This window comes from Mobula hypostoma, chromosome 3 (assembly GCF_963921235.1).
Source record: "Mobula hypostoma chromosome 3, sMobHyp1.1, whole genome shotgun sequence".
NCBI classification, from domain to species: domain Eukaryota; kingdom Metazoa; phylum Chordata; class Chondrichthyes; order Myliobatiformes; family Myliobatidae; genus Mobula; species Mobula hypostoma.
In genome coordinates this window covers 67,502,955-67,522,226 of record NC_086099.1, presented here as the reverse complement: position 1 = coordinate 67,522,226, position 19,272 = coordinate 67,502,955, and the positions used below count along the sequence as shown (strand labels likewise).

The window sequence follows — 19,272 nt, the reverse complement described above, 5'->3', positions numbered from 1 at the left end:
GAATCAATATGCAAACATTATTTTGGGCTTTGTGATTCTATTGTCCTGGGGAGGGGGGTGAAATTGCTTACACTTAAAAGATTAAGTGATTCTGCATTTAAATAGAATACAAAGAAAAAATGAATTATAGCAATATCTGAATATAGATTGTATAAAAATGTAAAATTGGGAATGGGTAGCAGAATGAATAGCAATAATCTGGACCACCAATTATGTTGCAGTGGACCAGTGTATTTTAACATGAATTGATGGAGAAAAGAAACATTTGCACTTGTAAAGCACCTTTCACGGCCCAGATTATTCTGAAGCGTGCTGCATTGCTTTTGTCATTATTGTGATTTGGTAGCCAACTCCTGCATGATGCATGCTGCATTGCTTTTGTCATTATTGTGCTATGGTAGCCAACTCCTGCATGATGCATGCTGCATTGCTTTTGTCATTATTGTGATTTGGTAGCCAACTCCTGCATGATGCATGCTGCATTGCTTTTGTCATTATTGTGCTGTGGTAGCCAACTCCTGCATGATGCATGCTGTATTGCTTTTGTCATTATTATGCTGTGGTAGCCAACTCCTGCATGATGCATGCTGCATTGCTTTTGTCATTATTATGCTATGGTAGCCAACTCCTGCATGATGCATGCTGTATTGCTTTTGTCATTATTATGCTATGGTAGCCAACTCCTGCATGATGCATGCTGCATTGTGTTTGTCATTATTATGCTGTGGTAGCCAACTCCTGCATGATGCATGCTGCATTGCTTTTTGTCATTATTATGCTGTGGTAGCCAACTCCTGCATGATGCATGCTGCATTGCTTTTTGTCATTATTGTGCTGTGGTAGCCAACTCCTGCATGATGCATGCTGCATTGCTTTTGTCATTATTATGCTATGGTAGCCAACTCCTGCATGATGCATGCTGCATTGCTTTTGTCATTATTATGCTATGGTAGCCAACTCCTGCATGATGCATGCTGTATTGCTTTTGTCATTATTGTGCTGTGGTAGCCAACTCCTGCATGATGCATGCTGCATTGCTTTTGTCATTATTGTGATTTGGTAGCCAACTCCTGCATGATGCATGCTGCATTGCTTTTGTCATTATTGTGATTTGGTAGCCAACTCCTGCATGATGCATGCTGCATTGCTTTTGTCATTATTGTGATTTGGTAGCCAACTCCTGCATGATGCATGCTGCATTGCTTTTGTCATCATTGTGATATGGTAGCCATCTAGTGACAATTGTAGATGATCTATTTCCTCATTGTATTATTGACCGATTGGTAAGTATCAGTATAGGACCAACTCCCCTACCTTTGAAATTGGGATTATTCTCGTCTCTTGGAAGGACATCCTTTATTGCCTGATCTGAAAGGTGGCAGCATCAATGGTGCAGCGTTCATTGAGATATCTCAGTCTAGGTTTAGTTGCAGGTGTCATTTGCTATATCATCAACATCTTTCATTACAAACAAAAAAACTTTTTTAGTGAAAGGGAAATAACATGTCAAAAGCATAAGGCTTTGAAGGAACATTTTAAAAGACTGGGTGATAAGATGTAGTTTCTTGGCTGCTAAAAGGTGAGCATAGTAAGTGAAAATGCAGCTGCAAGATTCTGCATTTTGAGAAGTCAAATCGAGATAGGACACATACAGTAAATAGGGTGCAAAGGAATAATTGGTAAAGAGAGGGATCTTGGTATAGGAGTTCAAGGATCTCTGAAGGTGGCAGCATGGTTAAGAAGGATTTGTATGGGATTGTTGCCTTCATTAGTTGGGATATAGACTATAAATATAGGGAGGTTTTGGAACAACTATAAAACATTGGGGGATGGGGAGCCAGCTGGAGTATTGTGTACATACCTGATCTCCACGCTATGGGAAGGATGTGATGGCCCTGGCAAAGAATGCAGAAGGCGATTCACCAGCATGTTGTCATATGGCTACCTTCATGTAGCAGAGTTGTCTCCAACTAGAAGACAAGGGTATAGAGTTGGAGGTTTAAAGGGGATTTGAGGGAAAAAATGTCTTCATTGGAGACTGGAATCCAGAATGCACTGCTTGAGGGTTAGATTTAAATAGTATAGAACATACAGCACAGTACAGGCCCTTTGGCCCACATTGATGTGCTGACCCTCAAACCCTGCCTCCCATATAACCCCGCCCCCACCTTAAATTCCTCCATATACCTGTCTGGTAGTCTCTTAAATTTCACTAGTGTATCTGCCTCCACCACTGACTCAGGCAGTGTATTCCATGCACCAACCACTCTCTGAGTAAAAAAACCTTCCTCTAATATCCCCCTTGAACTTCCCACCCCTTACCTTAAAGCCATGTCCCCTTGTATTGAGCAGTGGTGCCCTGGGGAACAGGCGCTGGCTATCCACTCTATCTATTCCTCTTAATATCTTGTATACCTCTATAATGTCTCCTCTCATCCTCCTCTCCAAAGAGTAAAGCCCTAGCTCTCTTAATCTCTGATCATAATCCGTACTCTCTAAACCAGGCAGCATCCTGGTAAATCTCCTCTTAACCCTTTCCAATGCTTCCACATCCTTCCTATAGTGAGGCGACCAGAACTGGACACAGTACTCCAAGTGTGGCCTAACCAGAGTTTTATAGAGCTGCATCATTACATCGCAACTCTTAAACTCTATCCCTCGACTTGTGAAAGCTAACACCCCATAAGCTTTCTTAACTACCCTATCTACCTGTGAGGCAACTTTCAGGGATTGTGGACATGTACCTCGAGATCCCTCTGCTCCTCCACACTACCAAGTATCTTGCCATTTACTTTGTACTTTGCCTTGGAGTTTGTCCTTCCAAAGTGTACCACCTCACACTTCTCCGGGTTGAACTCCATCTGCCACTTCTGCAACCTATCAATGTCTCTCCCCAATCTTCGACAATCCTCTACACTATCTACAACGCCAGCAACCTTTGTGTCATCTGCAAACTTGCCAACCCACCTTTCTACCCCCACATCCAGGTCGTTAATAAAAATCAAGAAAAGTAGAGGTTCCAGCACCGATCCTTGTAGGACACCACTAGTCACAACCCTCCGATCCGAATGTACTCCCTCCACCACGACGCTCTGCCTTCTGCAGGCAAGCCAATTCTGAATCCACCTGGCCAAACTTTCCTGGATCCCATGCCTTCTGACTTTCTGAATAAGCCTACCATGTGGAACCTTGTCAAATGCCATACTAAAATCCATATAGATCACATCCACTGCACTACCTTCATCTACATGCCTGGTCACCTCAAAGAACTCTATCAGGCTTATTAGACACGATCTGCCCTTCACAAAGCCATGCTGACTGTCCCAGATCAGACCATGATTCTCTAAATGTACATAGATCCTAACTCTTAAGAATCTTTTCCAACAGCTTTCCCACCACAGACGTAAGGTTCACTGGTCTATAATTACCCGGATTATCCCTGCTACCTTTTTTGAACAAGGGAACAACATTCGCCTCCCTTCAATCCTCCAGTACCATTCCCGTAGACAACGAAGACATAAAGATCCTAGCCAGAGGCTCAGCAACCTCTTCCCTCGCTTCGTGGAGCAGCCTGGGGAATATTCTGTCAGGCCCCAGGACTTATCCGTCCTGAAGTATAATAACTTCAACACCTCCTCTCCCTTAATATCAACATGCTCCAGAACATCAACCTCACTCATATTGTCCTCACTATCATCAAGTTCCCTCTCACTGGTGAATATCGAAGAGAAGTATTCATTGAGGACCTTGCTCACTTCCACAGCCTCCAGGCACATTTTCCCACCTTATCTCTAATTGGTCCTGCCTTCACTCCTGTCATCCTTGTGTTCTTCACATAATTGAAGAATGGCTTGGGGTTTTCCTTCACCCTACTTGCCAAGGCCTTCTCATGCCCCCTTGCTCTCCTCAGCCTCTTCTTAAGCTCCTTTCTTGCTACCCTATATTCCTCAATAGACCCATCTGATCCTTGCTTCTTAAACCTCCTGTATGCTGCCTTCTTCCACCTGACTAGATTTTCCACCTCACTTGTCACCCATGGTTCCTTCACCCTACCATTCTTTATCTTCCTCACCGGGACAAATTTATCCCTAACATCCTGCAAGAGATCTCTAAACATCGACCACATGTTCATAGTACATTTCCCTGCAAAAACATCATCCCAATTCACACCCGCAAGCTCTAGCCCAGCCTCATAATTTGCCTTTCGTCAATTAAAAATTTTCCTGTCCCCTCTGATTCTATACTTTTCCATGATAATGCTGAAGGCCAGGGAGTGGTGGTCACTGTCTCCCAGATGCTCACCCACTGAGAGATCTGTGACCTGACTCGGTTCGTTACCTAATACTAGATCTGGTATGGCTTTTACCCTTGTTGGCCTGTCAACATACTGTGACAGGAATCCGTCCTGGACACACTTAACAAACTCTGCCCTGTCCAAACCCTTGGAACTAATCAAGTGCCAATCAATATTAGGGAAGTTAAAGTCACCCATGATAACAACCCTGTTATTTTTGCAGCTTTCCAAAATCTGTCTCCCAATCTGCTCCTCGGTATCTCTGCTGCTACCAGGGGGCCTATAGAATACTCCCAATAGAGTAACTGCTCCCTTCCTGTTCCTGACTTCCGCTCATACTGACTCAAAAGAGGATCCTGCTACATTACCCACCCTTTCCGTAGCTGTAATAGTAACCCTGACCAGTAATGCCACCCCTCCTCCCCTTCTTCCCCCCCCCCCATCCCCTTTAAAGCACTGAAATCCAGGAATATTGAGAATCCATTCCTGCCCTGGTGCCAGCCATCTAGGTATGTACCTGAATTACCAATTTAGAAATCTATTGTCCAAGTGCTGGTAAATGGGATTAATCTGGATAGGTATTTGATAGTTGGCATGGGCAGGGTGGGTCAAAGGACCTTCTGTGCTGTATGTTATCTGCATTCAACCCAGCAGGTCTCTAGTATATTTAATAAACTTCACTAAAATAATCTTCTTAGTCTTAAACTTCAGGAAGTCAAATTGTTTTCTCATCTTACATTTTTGTTCTTGGGGTCCTGGTATAATGTAAATGAATTTACAGAGTGCACCTTCCAAATACATAATAATTAAGGTAGTTTCCGGAATTATTCATTGTATTGTTAGTTGTGGTGTAACCTGGGTGTGTTATGGCTTTGATATGACATCTAAACCATTGAATTAGAAACATAGAAAATAGGTGCAGGAGTAGGCCATTCGGCCCTTCGAGCCTGCATCGCCATTTATTATGATCATGGCTGATCATCCAACTCAGAACCCCGCCCCAGCCTTCCCTCCATACCCACTGACCCCTGTAGCCACAAGGGTCATATCTAACTCCCTCTTAAACATAGCCAATGAACTGGCCTCAACAGTTTGCTGTGGCAGAGAATTCCACAGATTCACCACTCTCTGTGTGAAGAAGTTTTTCCTAATCTCGGTCCTAAAAGGCTTCCCCTCTATCCTCAAACTGTGACCCCTCGTTCTGGACTTCCCCAACATCGGGAACAATCTTCCTGCATCTAGCCTGTCCAATCCCTTTAGGATCTTATACGTTTCAATCAGATCCCCCCTCAATCTTCTAAATTCCAACGAGTACAAGCCCAGTTCATCCAGTCTTTCTTCATATGAAAGTCCTGCCATCCCAGGAATCAATCTGGTGAACCTTCTTTGTACTCCCTCTATGGCAAAGATGTCTTTCCTCAGATTAGGGGACCAAAACTGCACACAATACTCCAGGTGTGGTCTCACCAAGGCCTTGTACAACTGCAGTAGTACCTCCCTGCTCCTGTACTCGAATCCTCTCGCTATAAATGCCAGCATACCATTCGCCTTTTTCACCGCCTGCTGTACCTGCATGCCCACTTTCAATGACTGGTGTATAATGACACCCAGGTCTCGTTGCACCTCCCCTTTTCCTAATCGGCCACCATTCAGATAATAATCTGTTTTCCTATTTTTGCCACCAAAGTGGATAACTTCACATTTATCCACATTAAATTGCATCTGCCATGAGTTTGCCCACTCACCCAACCTATCCAAGTCACCCTGCATCCTCTTAGCATCCTCCTCACTGCTAACACTGCCACCCAGCTTCGTGTCATCCGCAAACTTGGAGATGCTGCATTTAATTCTCTCATCCAAGTCATTAATATATATTGTAAACAACTGGGGTCCCAGCACTGAGCCTTGCGGTACCCCACTAGTCACCGCCTGCCATTCTGAAAAGGTCCCGTTTATTCCCACTCTTTGATTCCTGTCTGCTAACCAATTCTCCACCCACACCAATACCTTACCCCCAATACCATGTGCTTTAAGTTTGCACACTAATCTCCTGTGTGGGACCTTGTCAAAAGCCTTTTGAAAATCCAAATATACCACATCCACTGGTTCTCCCCTATCCACTCTACTAGTTACATCCTCAAAAAATTCTATGAGATTCGTCAGACATGATTTTCCTTTCACAAATCCATGCTGACTTTGTCCGATCATTTCACCGCTTTCCAAATGTGCTGTTATCACATCCTTGATAACTGACTCCAGCAGTTTCCCCACCACCGACGTTAGGCTAACCGGTCTATAATTCCCCGGTTTCTCTCTCCCTCCTTTTTTAAAAATTGGGGTTACATTAGCCACCCTCCAATCCTCAGGAACTAGTCCAGAATCTAACGAGTTTTGAAAAATTAACACTAATGCATCCACTATTTCTTGGGCTACTTCCTTAAGCACTCTAGGATGCAGACCATCTGGCCCTGGGGATTTATCTGCCTTCAATCCCTTCAATTTACCTAACACCACTTCCCTACTAACATGTATTTCGCTCAGTTCCTCCATCTCACTGGACCCTCTGTCCCTTACTATTTCTGGAAGATTATTTATGTCCTCCTTAGTGAAGACAGAACCAAAGTAATTATTCAATTGGTCTGCCATGTCCTTGCTCCCCATAATCAATTCACCTGTTTCTGTCTGCAGGGGACCTACATTTGTCTTTACCAGTCTTTTCCTTTTTACATATCTATAAAAGCTTTTACAGTCCGTTTTTATGTTCCCTGCCAGTTTTCTCTCATAATCTTTTTTCCCCTTCCTAATTAAGCCCTTTGTCCTCCTCTGCTGAACTCTGAATTTCTCCCAGTCCTCAGGTGAGCCACTTTCTCTGGCTAATTTGTATGCTACTTCTTTGGAATTGATACTATCCCTAATTTCTCTTGTCAGCCACTGGTGCACTACCTTCCTTGATTTATTCTTTTGCCAAACTGGGATGAACAATTGTTGTAGTTCATCCATGCAACCTTTAAATGCTTGCCATTGCATATCCACCGTCAATCCTTTAAGTGTCATTTGCCAGTCTATCTTAGCTAATTCACGTCTCATACCTTCAAAGTTACCCCTCTTTAAGTTCAGAACCTTTGTTTCTGAATTAACTATGTCACTCTCCATATTAATGAAGAATTCCACCATATTATGGTCACTCTTACCCAAGGGGCCTCTCACGACAAGATCGCTAATTAACCCTTCCTCATTGCTCAAAACCCAGTCCAGAATAGCCTGCTCTCTAGTTGGTTCCTCGACACGTTGGTTCAAAAAACCATCCAGCATACATTCCAAGAAATCCTCTTCCTCAGCACCTTTACCAATTTGGTTCACCCAGTCTACATGTAGATGGAAGTCACCCATTATAACTGCTGTTCCTTTATTGCACACATTTCTAATTTCCTGTTTAATACCATCTCCGACCTCACTACTACTGTTAGGTGGCCTGTACACAACTCCCACCAGCGTCTTCTGCCCCTTAGTGTTACGCAGCTCTACCCATATCGATTCCACATCTTCCCGGCTTATGTCCTTCCTTTCTATTGCGTTAATCTCTTCTTTAACCAGCAACGCCACCCCACCTGCCCTTCCTTCATGTCTATCCCTCCTGAATATTGAATATCCCTGAACGTTGAGCTCCCATCCCTGGTCACCCTGGAGCCATGTCTCTGTGATCCCAACTATATCATAATCATTAATAACAATCTGCACTTTCAATTCATCCACCTTATTACGAATGCTCCTTGCATTGACACATAAAGCCTTCAGGCGCTCTTTTACAACTCTCTTAGCCCTTGTACAATTATGTTGAAAAGTGGCCCTTTTTAATGCTTGCCCTGGATTTGTCGGCCTGCCACTTTTACTTTTCTCCTTTGTACTTTTTGCTTCTACGCTCACTTTACACCCCTCTGTCTCTCTGCACTGGTTCCCATCCCTCTGTTGTGAACTAACCTCCTCACGCCTAGCCTCTTTAATTTGATTCTTGCTTTTAGTTACAAAGAGCAGTAAAGCATCTTTTGATTTGTATTTTCTGTGTGCCCTTGATATTTAAGTGATTTAGCTACCTTAACCTTTTCACCCCTGACCACTACTGACACAATGCATGTGCATGTATACTCACACAGGACCTTATGGTGGAGTTGACATCCATATGCACAGATGAGGTTAGAATCAGGATTAATTTGATTGCCAATAACATCAGTACTTGAGAGCACAATGCACACTTTATTGGAAATGAGGGCAAAATAGCAGCAGAAGTGAGTTCGGTATATCTCATAAGTAGGTGGCAGGTAACATGTCCAAAACATGCCTATCTGATTGTTATTCTTGAGGAGAGGGACCTGCCATTCCTATCCTGTCGGAGGCGCAAGGTTCTAGGTGAGAGCTACCGGGTAGACCCTTATTTAGATTTGCAGCTGCTCACTGATCTTGTGTGAGCTTTTCAACAGTAGATTGTCTCCAGTAAGAATCTAAAGCAATATAGTGCTCGGATCCTAAGTGAGCCGAAAAAATAATATTGGCTAACCCCTATTGACATCAATGGATCTGGGGTTGAGAGGGTAAACCTTAAGTTCCTTGGCATCCACGTCACCGAGGACCTCAAGTGGTCTGTACACACCAGCTGCGTGGTAAAGGCACAATAGTGCCTCTTTCACCTCAGATGTTTGACTAAGTTTGGTATGGGCCCCCAAATCCTAAGAATTTTCTACAGGGGCACAATTGAGAGCATGCTGTCTGGCTGCATCACTGTCTGGTATGGGAACTGTATCTCCCTTAATTGCAGGATTCTGCAGAGAGTGGTGCAGACAGCCTAGCGCATCTGTAGTTGTGAACTTCCCATGATTCAGGACATTTACAAAGACAGGTGTGAAAAAAGGACCCGAGTCACCCCAACCACAACCTATTCCAGCTGCTACCATCCGGGAAACGGTACTGCAGCATAAAAGCCAGGACCAACAGGCTCCGGGACAGCTGCTTCCACCGGGTCATCAGACTGATTAACTCATGCTGATTTGAGTGTATTTCAATATTACATTGACTGTTCTATTTATTATAACTTAATATTATTGCACATTTAGACGGAGGCGTAACGTAAAGATTTTTGCTCCTCATGTATGTGAAGGATGTAAGAAATAAAGTCAATTCAACCAATCAGTTTGAAGACTATTTACTAACAGACCAGATAATTTTATCTCTTGAAACTGCAGCAAGATATAACACCTTAAAATCCCAAATGCCCCAAACCATATCTTTACAATTCAGCACAGGTGAGCTGGGGCATAAGCAGCTTTAAGTGATAAATTGGTCATTTAAATACTGTAATAAGTCTAGCCATCGAATATTGGCCTATTTTCAGGTGTAATTCTGGCTAACTGTTTCATCAGTTTGAAGAAACCCAGCAGCTGATTGGAGGCAAGGATAGCTTGAGGAAAAGGAAAGCAGCCTTACAGGCTTGCTTGAGAGACAGGGTGAGTTTCCACAATACCAGCCCTCAGCTTTCATGTTTGCCTTTCAGTGCACTATTATACCAAGACATAACTAGAGATCAATCCTTCAGACCTCCAATCCAACAAAGCAACCACAGTTACATTACTGTGAGAAATTTCTGTCCAACAACCAAAACTTTTGCCTCATAGGGGTACACAGTGTAAACCAAAGAGTATGTGTTAACATAGCTGGTCAGAATTTTTTCTAAAGAAAAACAGTGATTGATATTTAAAAAAAATGAGAAAAGACAAACTAAAATCTGAAAGATTTTGATACTGCCTATACATTTTTATATATATATTACGAATGTGGCTGAGAGTAATTAAGCTGTACCATATCTTTTAAAAGTCCATGAACAAACCCTGTTTTTTCCCCCTCTGGCAGCAATAATCAATATCAAAATGGGGAAATGAATAAATTTCATTGCTTTATCTATTTTGCTGCTGGTGGGGTACCATGTACATTAGTGTTCTCATGAAAAAGCCTCAGCCTGAGACATTATTGGCCAGTGCTGCACGACTTGAATATTTTCAACATCTGCAACCTTGGTAAATAAATAGGGATGCTAAAGTTGTGGTAGGTGTTACTCAGTAATGAGCATGAGTGCCAAAATTCCTGGTTTTCTTTTAAGCAGCCAGGTGTTCTTTAAAACTACTGCTCTACTCAAATTACCTTTTATCTCAACATCAATTATGAAAATGTTACGTTTAGTAAATTAATGTAATATGTGTCATTGCATCGAGTGAAGCCATGTATGGTTGGGTTTGACAAATTATTTTCTGTAGGCAGAGACGGAATTGTAGTAGTGGTCTGGTCAATATTGCCATTTGCCTGGGTCACCTGTACAAAGGCATACAAATTCACTGAAATAAAAAATAAATGAGAATGACATCCGAAGAAGTAAAAGAACAGCTTTGCTCATTTTAATCTTTATTTGATAAAGCAATCATGAAATTACTCTCATTGCCTTATGAAGTTAGTTGTTATTAAGGCAGATGTCGTACAAGTGTAGAGGACAGATTAAATCGCTACATACAAAATCACAAGTGTGTACAATTTCTTCCCCTCGCTGCTCAATTTAGAAAAAAAGACAACTACGAAACTGGAAGATCCTAGAACATCAAATATAATACAGAGATCAAAGACAAAGCAGTAATGTACATCATTTATTGTGTGGCTGGTCTCAACAATTGACAATATAAAAGCTACATTGAGACTACACACATTACCAAAGACAGATGGTCAACATGTAACAAAAAGGTCTGTTCCAAGTCAGTGCACATTTAATTAAGACAGTGAAGTACACTTGTGAGAATGCTAACATTACTAATCTTCCATAATCAACAAGATTTTACATTTACTTTTCACTGCACTGACCAGTCACACTAATGGTGCAAAAACAGGGAAAAGTGCTCAACCTTATAAAATAATCCCATAGATGATATTTCTTGTTTAACCAAAGGTTGGAAAGCAAATGCGTCTCACTCTGGGGCAGAAAGTGATATTGGGTTAATAATCGTACAATGTTCTCTGAAAATATGTGCACGGTCCTATTCACCATCAAGGACATCCTAAAGAGGTAGAGCCTAAATAAGACCCTCATTAAAGACCCTTACCATCTAGGTAATGCCCACTTATCATTACTGCCATCAGGAAGAAGGTACAGGAGCATGAAGACCCAAACTCAATGATTCAGGAACAGCTTCTCTCATTCTGCCATCAGATTTCTGAATGGCCCATAAACACTTGCTCATTATTCCTTCCTTTTGCACAATTTATTTTGTCATTTATTATAATTTTACGTCTTTGCACTGTTCTGCTGCAACAAAACAACAAATGCCATATCCTATAAGAGATAATAATTCTGATTCTGAATTGGGTTCAGTAGGCTGTTGACACCTAACTGAATTATCATTGTACTGTATGCCAGTATTGGCATCAAACAAATTATCAGAATCTTGGAACAGACTAATCAAATGTTCAAAATCAAAGCATATTTTAAATTAACAATTTAAACATTGTTTTCTTTATTGCATTTCTTAGAGAAAATTCTGATTCCATGTTCCAAGAAGAAAAACCCACTGAAAGACTGCGTAAATCAGAACTTTAGGTGCAATGCTTCCACAGACTGACTGACTTTCTCTTCCCCAGTGAGAAATACTTCCTGCATAATTGGTTTATATAAACTAGGTTTAGTTTCTGCTCTTCCTGAGTCAGTTCACCTACTGGAATCCCATTGAGGTGTTTCTCTTTGGAGTTTTCTGGAACAGGAAACTGGGTAGGTTCCCACTCATTTACCATAGAGATGCTAACATAGTGTGTAACATGAATGTAAGTCTTGTCTGCAAGACTTGTAGTAACATTACCTGTTACATGTTTAAGTTTGACCTTCTAGAAAATCAACCAGGGAAGAGCAGCCAGATGTCAACACTGAGAGAAGGGAAAGGCAATCAAACAAAATTACATTCAATTGATTGGTTTTATTGTCCATTCTTAATCAATAGCTGAAACTTGGCTCATAATATGCTGCTAGGTACATTTGTTTTCCTCAGTGGACTAATTATAGAAGCACTGTAAGTAATTTGGATTATTGTTATTTGCACTGCAGTGGCAGTTAGGTTTTTAGTTATAACAACAGACTTCACAATGGACTTTAATAACCTTATATTCTGCCTTCAGTAGCCTGCACCTTCGGTCAATGTTTCTATTATGTTTAATGGACAATGCTGGAAGTGCAAAGAATTCAGTCCATATGACTGGCACACAGGACACAAAGTCTTTACAGAACTGACCTCAATACAAGCAAAGCAGTTAGGAAATGTCAGATGTTTTCAAAGAATGAATGCTATAGTGTAGATTACTGCTGCTCACTAAAAGATCATCCACAATGGATGTCAGGTGGAAAAAGAAACTGCATTCCTAAACTTCCTGCTGAATTTAGCATACCTCAATTTACTCCTGCATTCCCCCCCCCCACCCCACTATAATATAGGATTACAGGGAAAGTGCAGGGGATAGGGGGGAGCCAGCATGGAGTTAATGGACACAATTACCTCCCAGTCTTTGATATGTAGCAGTCAGTTTACACACAGCAAAATCCCACAAAAAGCAATGAAGTACTGTGCAAAATAAAAATTTGACTTTGCGATGATGAATGAGCAATGAATAGTGACCAGTATGCTGAAAGAACACCTTGGAGTCATAAAGACACATAGCACAGAAGCAGGTTCTTTGGTCCACAGTGTCAAATGTCAAACATCAACCACCCATTTGCATTGATCCTACATTATTACCATTTTATTTTCCCCACATCCTCAGTAACTCCCAAGATTCTACTATTCACCTCCACTCTAGGGGCAATTTACAGCGGTCAATTAAACTACTACTTAGTCACAGGGAGTTTTGGGTTGAACTGGGGTCTCCAGTGCTGTGAGCAGCAGTTCTACTAGCAGTGCTATTGTACCTTATTTTTCTGCAGAGTAGTTCTGCAAGGTCTCAAAATGAGAACAGACCTTCGGTTTATTGTTTCATCTGGAAGACGGCATAGCTGTCATTGCACATTTCATCACTACTTCAATGAATTATCAGCTTGGGTTGGCACTCAAGTCTCAAAGTCTCTGGAGTTGTATCGGAACCTACAATCCTTTGGCCGAGAGGCAGGGATACTACCAACTGAGCTGTTGTTGATATTTCATCATGCATATCAAATTCCATGACATTCACGGTGGATTTGAAATGTACTGGAGACTTTACACTACCCTCCAATATTTTGATGAAGGTTAAAGGATAGCATGAATTATGTTCAATCTACTACGTTTCGGTCAGCTCTGCAAAGAAGTTTTCAACGGTCTGGTGAATGATTGGATCTGACAAGTGATTTTTCACTCTAATGTACAAATGAACAAGCTGCACATTGAAATACCTTTTCAGATTTATCAGCAGATACCATCTTTCTGTTAACCTTTATATGTCATCATAATGTTAAAACAAAGCTTCAGTAGTGCTTTCTCTTTAACCAAACTAATGTATTTATTACCCAGAAAATATTTTCACTGATTGCACCTTATAGGGTTACAATTTAATATTAGAAAATAACAAAGGTAAAAAAAACTCAGTGTTTAAAAGTATAAAAATATAAAGGTCCTCTGACTGTAATGTGGGAAGCTATTGAAGAGACATCTGGTCATGTTTCCTTTCATTTTACACTACATATTTTCCACAGATAAAATGATGCACCCTCTTGGTTCCTAAGTCACTGTTTTATGCTTTCTTCAAATGTGCAAAACTTTTAATAGTTAAAAAGTTTATTAGTAGCAACAGGGTGATATAGTTATCATAATCAGTGGGTCAACTGACTATGAACATGAAATGGGGTCAAATGCTTTCATAACAGTTTGAAAGTGGAAGAAACATCTCCTATGGGATGGAATAATTAATATATACCTTTTAAAGTTAATTTCCTTAATAAAATTATTTTAATACATGTAATACGATGCTACAACATTTATTGTTAATGCACTTGTACACACGGATAAAAGATATTCAAACAAAGTGCAATATAACCTAAACCAGTGTCTGAGATAATTGGCAGATAGGCATTTCTGAAGGGAATGCTACTTACCTGCCTCAGCTTCTTTTGTCATTCTTAGAATTAATATCATACTTCTCCTTGATTTCCTTAACAAGGTGGCTACATTTCCAAACAGCTGCATAATAAAGTTGGTAACTAAAACTGTGGTGACCAATTGAGTTCACAGAATGGTAGACTGGGCAAAATTTTACATTGAGTAAATGATATTACTACACAGCTAAAATGTCTTTGACTATAAGCCTAATTCCTAATTTGATATCTCTGAAATGTTGCAAGTTAGGACAGGCTCCAGATTTTAATGGCCATACTTTCCTATTAGTTCATGAGTTGACTAGAGCTTATATGCCCAGGATTTGGTTTTGATGTATTTCAACCACAGTTAATTTAGAATTTTTGCAGCTTTAGACCACTCAAGCACACATGGAAAATAAACTATTTTTAAGTTTTACTGCTAAAGGATGCTATCTCGGCTGAATAACATTTTGTTAATTTGGTCAGATAAGTAACATTCCTCAGTCCCAAGCCTGGGATAGCACTTCAGGTGTTCAGGACAATGGATTTACCAAATTAATCACAGTCAAAGCAGGTTAACCTTTGAGGTCACTTTTGGTATCTCTTCTGTAGGAAATCTTATTTTAATTAAATGTTCTAATTTTAAATTGATTTGCATCATATCAAGTTGGTGTCAACACCAATACAGCCATGGAGTGTTACACATTCATTTTCTACATCAGCCTGACAGTTACATCAGACTGTGAGGGCTCAGTCTCCAGCACCCTCATGGCACCCCTTGTTGTATACTTCATCCTGCGACATCTGATGGTCATAGCCTTCATGATAGGGGCCATTGGCACCAAGGAAAGTTCCCACAGCGCGTCCCTGCCGAGCATGCCCAACAGCATCACTGAAGACCTTGTTAATTTGTTCTTCTGATGGCATCCACCAATCTGGGTTGGAAGTGCAATGCATCCGAATGAATTCTGCAAGCAACATACAGCAGGTGAAGAAACTGAAATAAGGTGCAGATTTCCTGAATTAGTGCAAACGTCAAGAATTAGTGAGTTGCAGTTTATAGCTTTTGTATATTAACCATCAGGATTAATAAACCACTCCACCTACCCTCTTCACCCACTTATCAACAACTCTGCAGTTAGCACCATTTCAATATTAAGGTCCCTGAGCATTATTATTTCACAGGACTTCATGTGGGAGAACCATATTTCCTTCATTAACAAAAAGGCTCAGAAGAGGATGTCGGTACTTCTTGTGGCAATTACCATCTTCCACAGAACATAATGGTGCAATTCGAAACAAACATCATGGCGAGCTCTCCATGATGTTAGTTTAGAATTTAATCATTATATGGTAGGAGGATGCCAAACAGTCTGGTCTGGCACAGCATCCTCCCACCATATAAAAAAACTACAGTGAACTGTCAGGTCAGCTGAAACATTCACTGGCTGCCGTCTACCATTGCTGCAGGATTTGTATGTGTCCAGCACAAAGAAGCAATACTACCCACCCAGCAAACTACCTTTTCCAAAACCTTCCTTCTGGAAACAATATAGGACTATTAAAACAAAAACATAATGCCATTTTAAAAGTTTCTTACACCAGACTGTTAACCTGATCCACTATTCTCCTTAGCTACACACCCTTTTATCTATTACCTTAGTCTCTGTACTGCACTGTAATTAATTTAAACCACTTTTTATATAAAGCTGTTTACATTGTAAATACATGATGGAATTTATGTATTTATGCATGTTTATTCTAAATCCATACTTTACCCTCTAAGTTTTTTTTATATAATTCTTTATTCTTATAATTGTGGAATGTTGTTCTTTTGTTGCATGTTGCACCAACACACCACAGCAAATTCCCTAAACATTTCAATATATCTGGTGAATAAAGTTTGTCCTTGAGGGCAGTCATTCCCAACTCTAAAATGAGGACACTTCATGGGTGCCCTATCAGCAAAGCAGCAGGGACATGGCAACACAACTATGAATGGGTTCCTCTTCAAGTCATACAACTTCTTGGCTTGCAAATATATTGCTGCTCCTTTGTACACTCAGTGGCCACTTTATTAGGTACCTCTTCTACCCAATGAATATGCCTTTGTCGTCTTTTGCTACTGTAGCATAGCCATCTCATGCTTTCATGCATTGTATTGCTGCCACATGATTGACTGATTAGATATTTTCATTAGTGTACAGGTGTACCCAATAAAGTGGCCACTGATTGTGTACGCAGGGTTTAAATTATTGAATTCTTATGAGTAACAAGACCACAATGCATCATGAACGTGACAGGAAATAAAAGCTACTTTGCCAGCAAAACCCTATCTTATATAAAAGTTAATGCTGAGAACACTAGCAGGTTGGGCAGTATCTGTGGAAGGAGAAAGAGAGTTAACATTCCACGTCAAAGACACTTTGAGAACATCCATGAATTTTTGGTCTGTCCTGAAAATTTTATTGTAAGGACAGCCTACAGGATAGTGAAATATGGATTCAGTTGGAAGGCAAGTGGTTCGGAGAGTGAGGGTACTGAAACGATCAAAATGGGTGGGCATGTTGAGAAGGTCCTAGCGCTGGTAGGAGTCATATCTGGAGTTTCAAGAGAGAAAATGATGTTGCTGCATCCTGGTGTTATAGCGACTTGCATCCAATCCAGTTCTGTGATCTCTGAGCTGGCTGACAATGTCTATGAGAGATTGCCAGATTCTGCCACAGAAGGGCCAGATGTCTCAAATGACAGGTGGTCTGTGTAATTTGTGAGGTCAAAGTTGAGCTTAGTTGAAGTCAACAACACTGTTGTTGGCTGAATCAAAAGCGGTGACTAATCAGCATACACCACCATAGGAATCATCCTATCCACATCCACTCTATGAAGGCCTTTCACTATTCAATAGGATTCAATTAGGTCACCCCTCATTCTTCTGAATTCTAGTGAATACAGGCCCAGAGCCATCAAACACTCTTCATATGACAAGCCGTTCAATCCTGAAATCATTTTCGTGAACCTCCTTTGACCCTCTCCAGAGTCAGCACATCCTATCTAAGATAAGGTGCTCAAAACTGCTGACAATACTCCAAGTCAGGCCTCACCAGTGCTTTATAAAGCATCAACATTACATCCTTGCTTTTATATTCTAGTCCTCTTAAAATGAATGCTAACATCACATTTGCCTCCCTCAGCACCGACTCAACCTGCAAATTAACCTTTAGGAAATCCTGCACAAGGACTCTTAAGTCCCTTTGCACCTCAGAATTTTGAAATTTCTTGTAATTTAGAAAATAGTCTACCCTTTTATTTCTTCTACCAACGTGCAAGACCATACACTTCCTGACACCATGTTTCAACTGCCACTTCTTTGCCCATTCCCCTAATCTGTTGAACTCCTTCTGCATCCTCTCTATTTCCTCAATACAACCTGCCTCTCCACCTTCCTTCCTATTGTCTGAAAACTTCACCACAGAACCATCCATTCCATAATCCAAGTCATTAACATATAATGTAAAAAGAAGCAGTCCCAACACAGACCCCTGTCGAACACCACTAGTCATCGGCAGTCAACCAGAAAAGGCTCCCATTATTCCCACTCTTAGCCTCCTGCCAATCAGTTACTGCTTTATCCATGCTAGTATCTTTCCTGTAATACCATAGTTTCTTAACTTGTCAAGTAGCGTCATGTGTGGCATCTTGTCAAAGGCCATCTGAAAATCCAAGTACGCAACATCAACTGATTCTCCTTTTCTATCCTGCTTGTTATTTAAAAAAACATAGAACATAAAAACATAGAAAAACTACAGCACAACACAGGCCTTTCGGCCCACAATGCTGTGCCAAACATGTACTTACTTTAAAAATTACCTCGGATTACCCTTAGCCCTCTATTTTTCTAAGCTCCATGCATTTAACCAGGAGACTCTTAGAAGACCCTATCGTGTCTGCCTCCATCACCTTTGCCGGCAGCCCATTCCACACACTCACCACCTTCTGCATAAAAAACTTACCCCTGACATCTCCTCTGTACCTACTTCCAAGCACCTCAAAACTGGGTCCTCTTGTGAAAAAGTCTCTGACTATCCACAGGATCAATGCCTCTCATCTTCTTATACACCTCTCATCCTCTGTTGCTCCAAGGGGAAAAGGCCAAGTTCACGCAACCTATTCTCGTAAGGCATACTTGACAATCCAGGAAACATCCTTGTAAATCTCCTCTGCACCCTTTCTATAGTTTCCACATCCTTCCTGTAGTGAGGTTACCAGAACTGAGCACAGTACTCCAAGTGGGGTCTAACCAGGGTCCTATATAGCTGTAACATTACCACTCAGCTCTTAGACTCAATCCTATGGCTGATGAAGGCCAATGCACCATATGCCTTCTTCAGAGTCAGCCTGTGCAGCAGCTTTGAGTGTCCTATGGACTCGGACCCCAAGACCCCTCTGATCCTCCACACTGCCAAGAGTCTTACTATTAATACTATATTTGGCCATCATATTTGACCTACCAAAATGAACCACCTCACACTTATCTGGGTTGAACTCCATCTGAAACTTCTCAGCCCAGTTTTGCATCCTATCAATGGCCCGCTGTAACCTCTGACAGCCCTCCACACTATCCACAACACCCCCAGCCTTTGTGTCATCAGCAAATTTACTAACCCATCCCTCCACTTCCTCATCCAAGTCATTTATAAAAATCACGAAGAGAAGGGTCCCAGAACAGATCCCTGAGGCACTCCACTAATCACCTACCTCCATGCAGAATATGACCCGTCTACAACCACTCTTTGCCTTCTGTGGGCAAGCCAATTGCAGATCCACGAAGCAAGGTCCCTTTGGATCCCATGCCTCCTTACTT

At 41.2% G+C, this 19,272-nt stretch overlaps 1 protein-coding gene across 1 annotated transcript in view; it reads right to left on the bottom strand.

Moving 5' to 3' along the window:
* Nucleotides 1-10,730: 10,730 nt before the first annotated feature.
* The window catches only part of LOC134343438 (BEN domain-containing protein 4), a 73,866-nt gene continuing 65,324 nt past the window's right edge, over nt 10,731-19,272 (bottom strand). Inside the window, exon 5 of the mRNA XM_063042138.1 lies at nt 10,731-15,379. Within this exon, the coding sequence (XP_062898208.1) occupies nt 15,162-15,379 (218 nt within the window). The 3' untranslated portion in view covers nt 10,731-15,161. The remainder of the gene's footprint in view (nt 15,380-19,272) is intronic.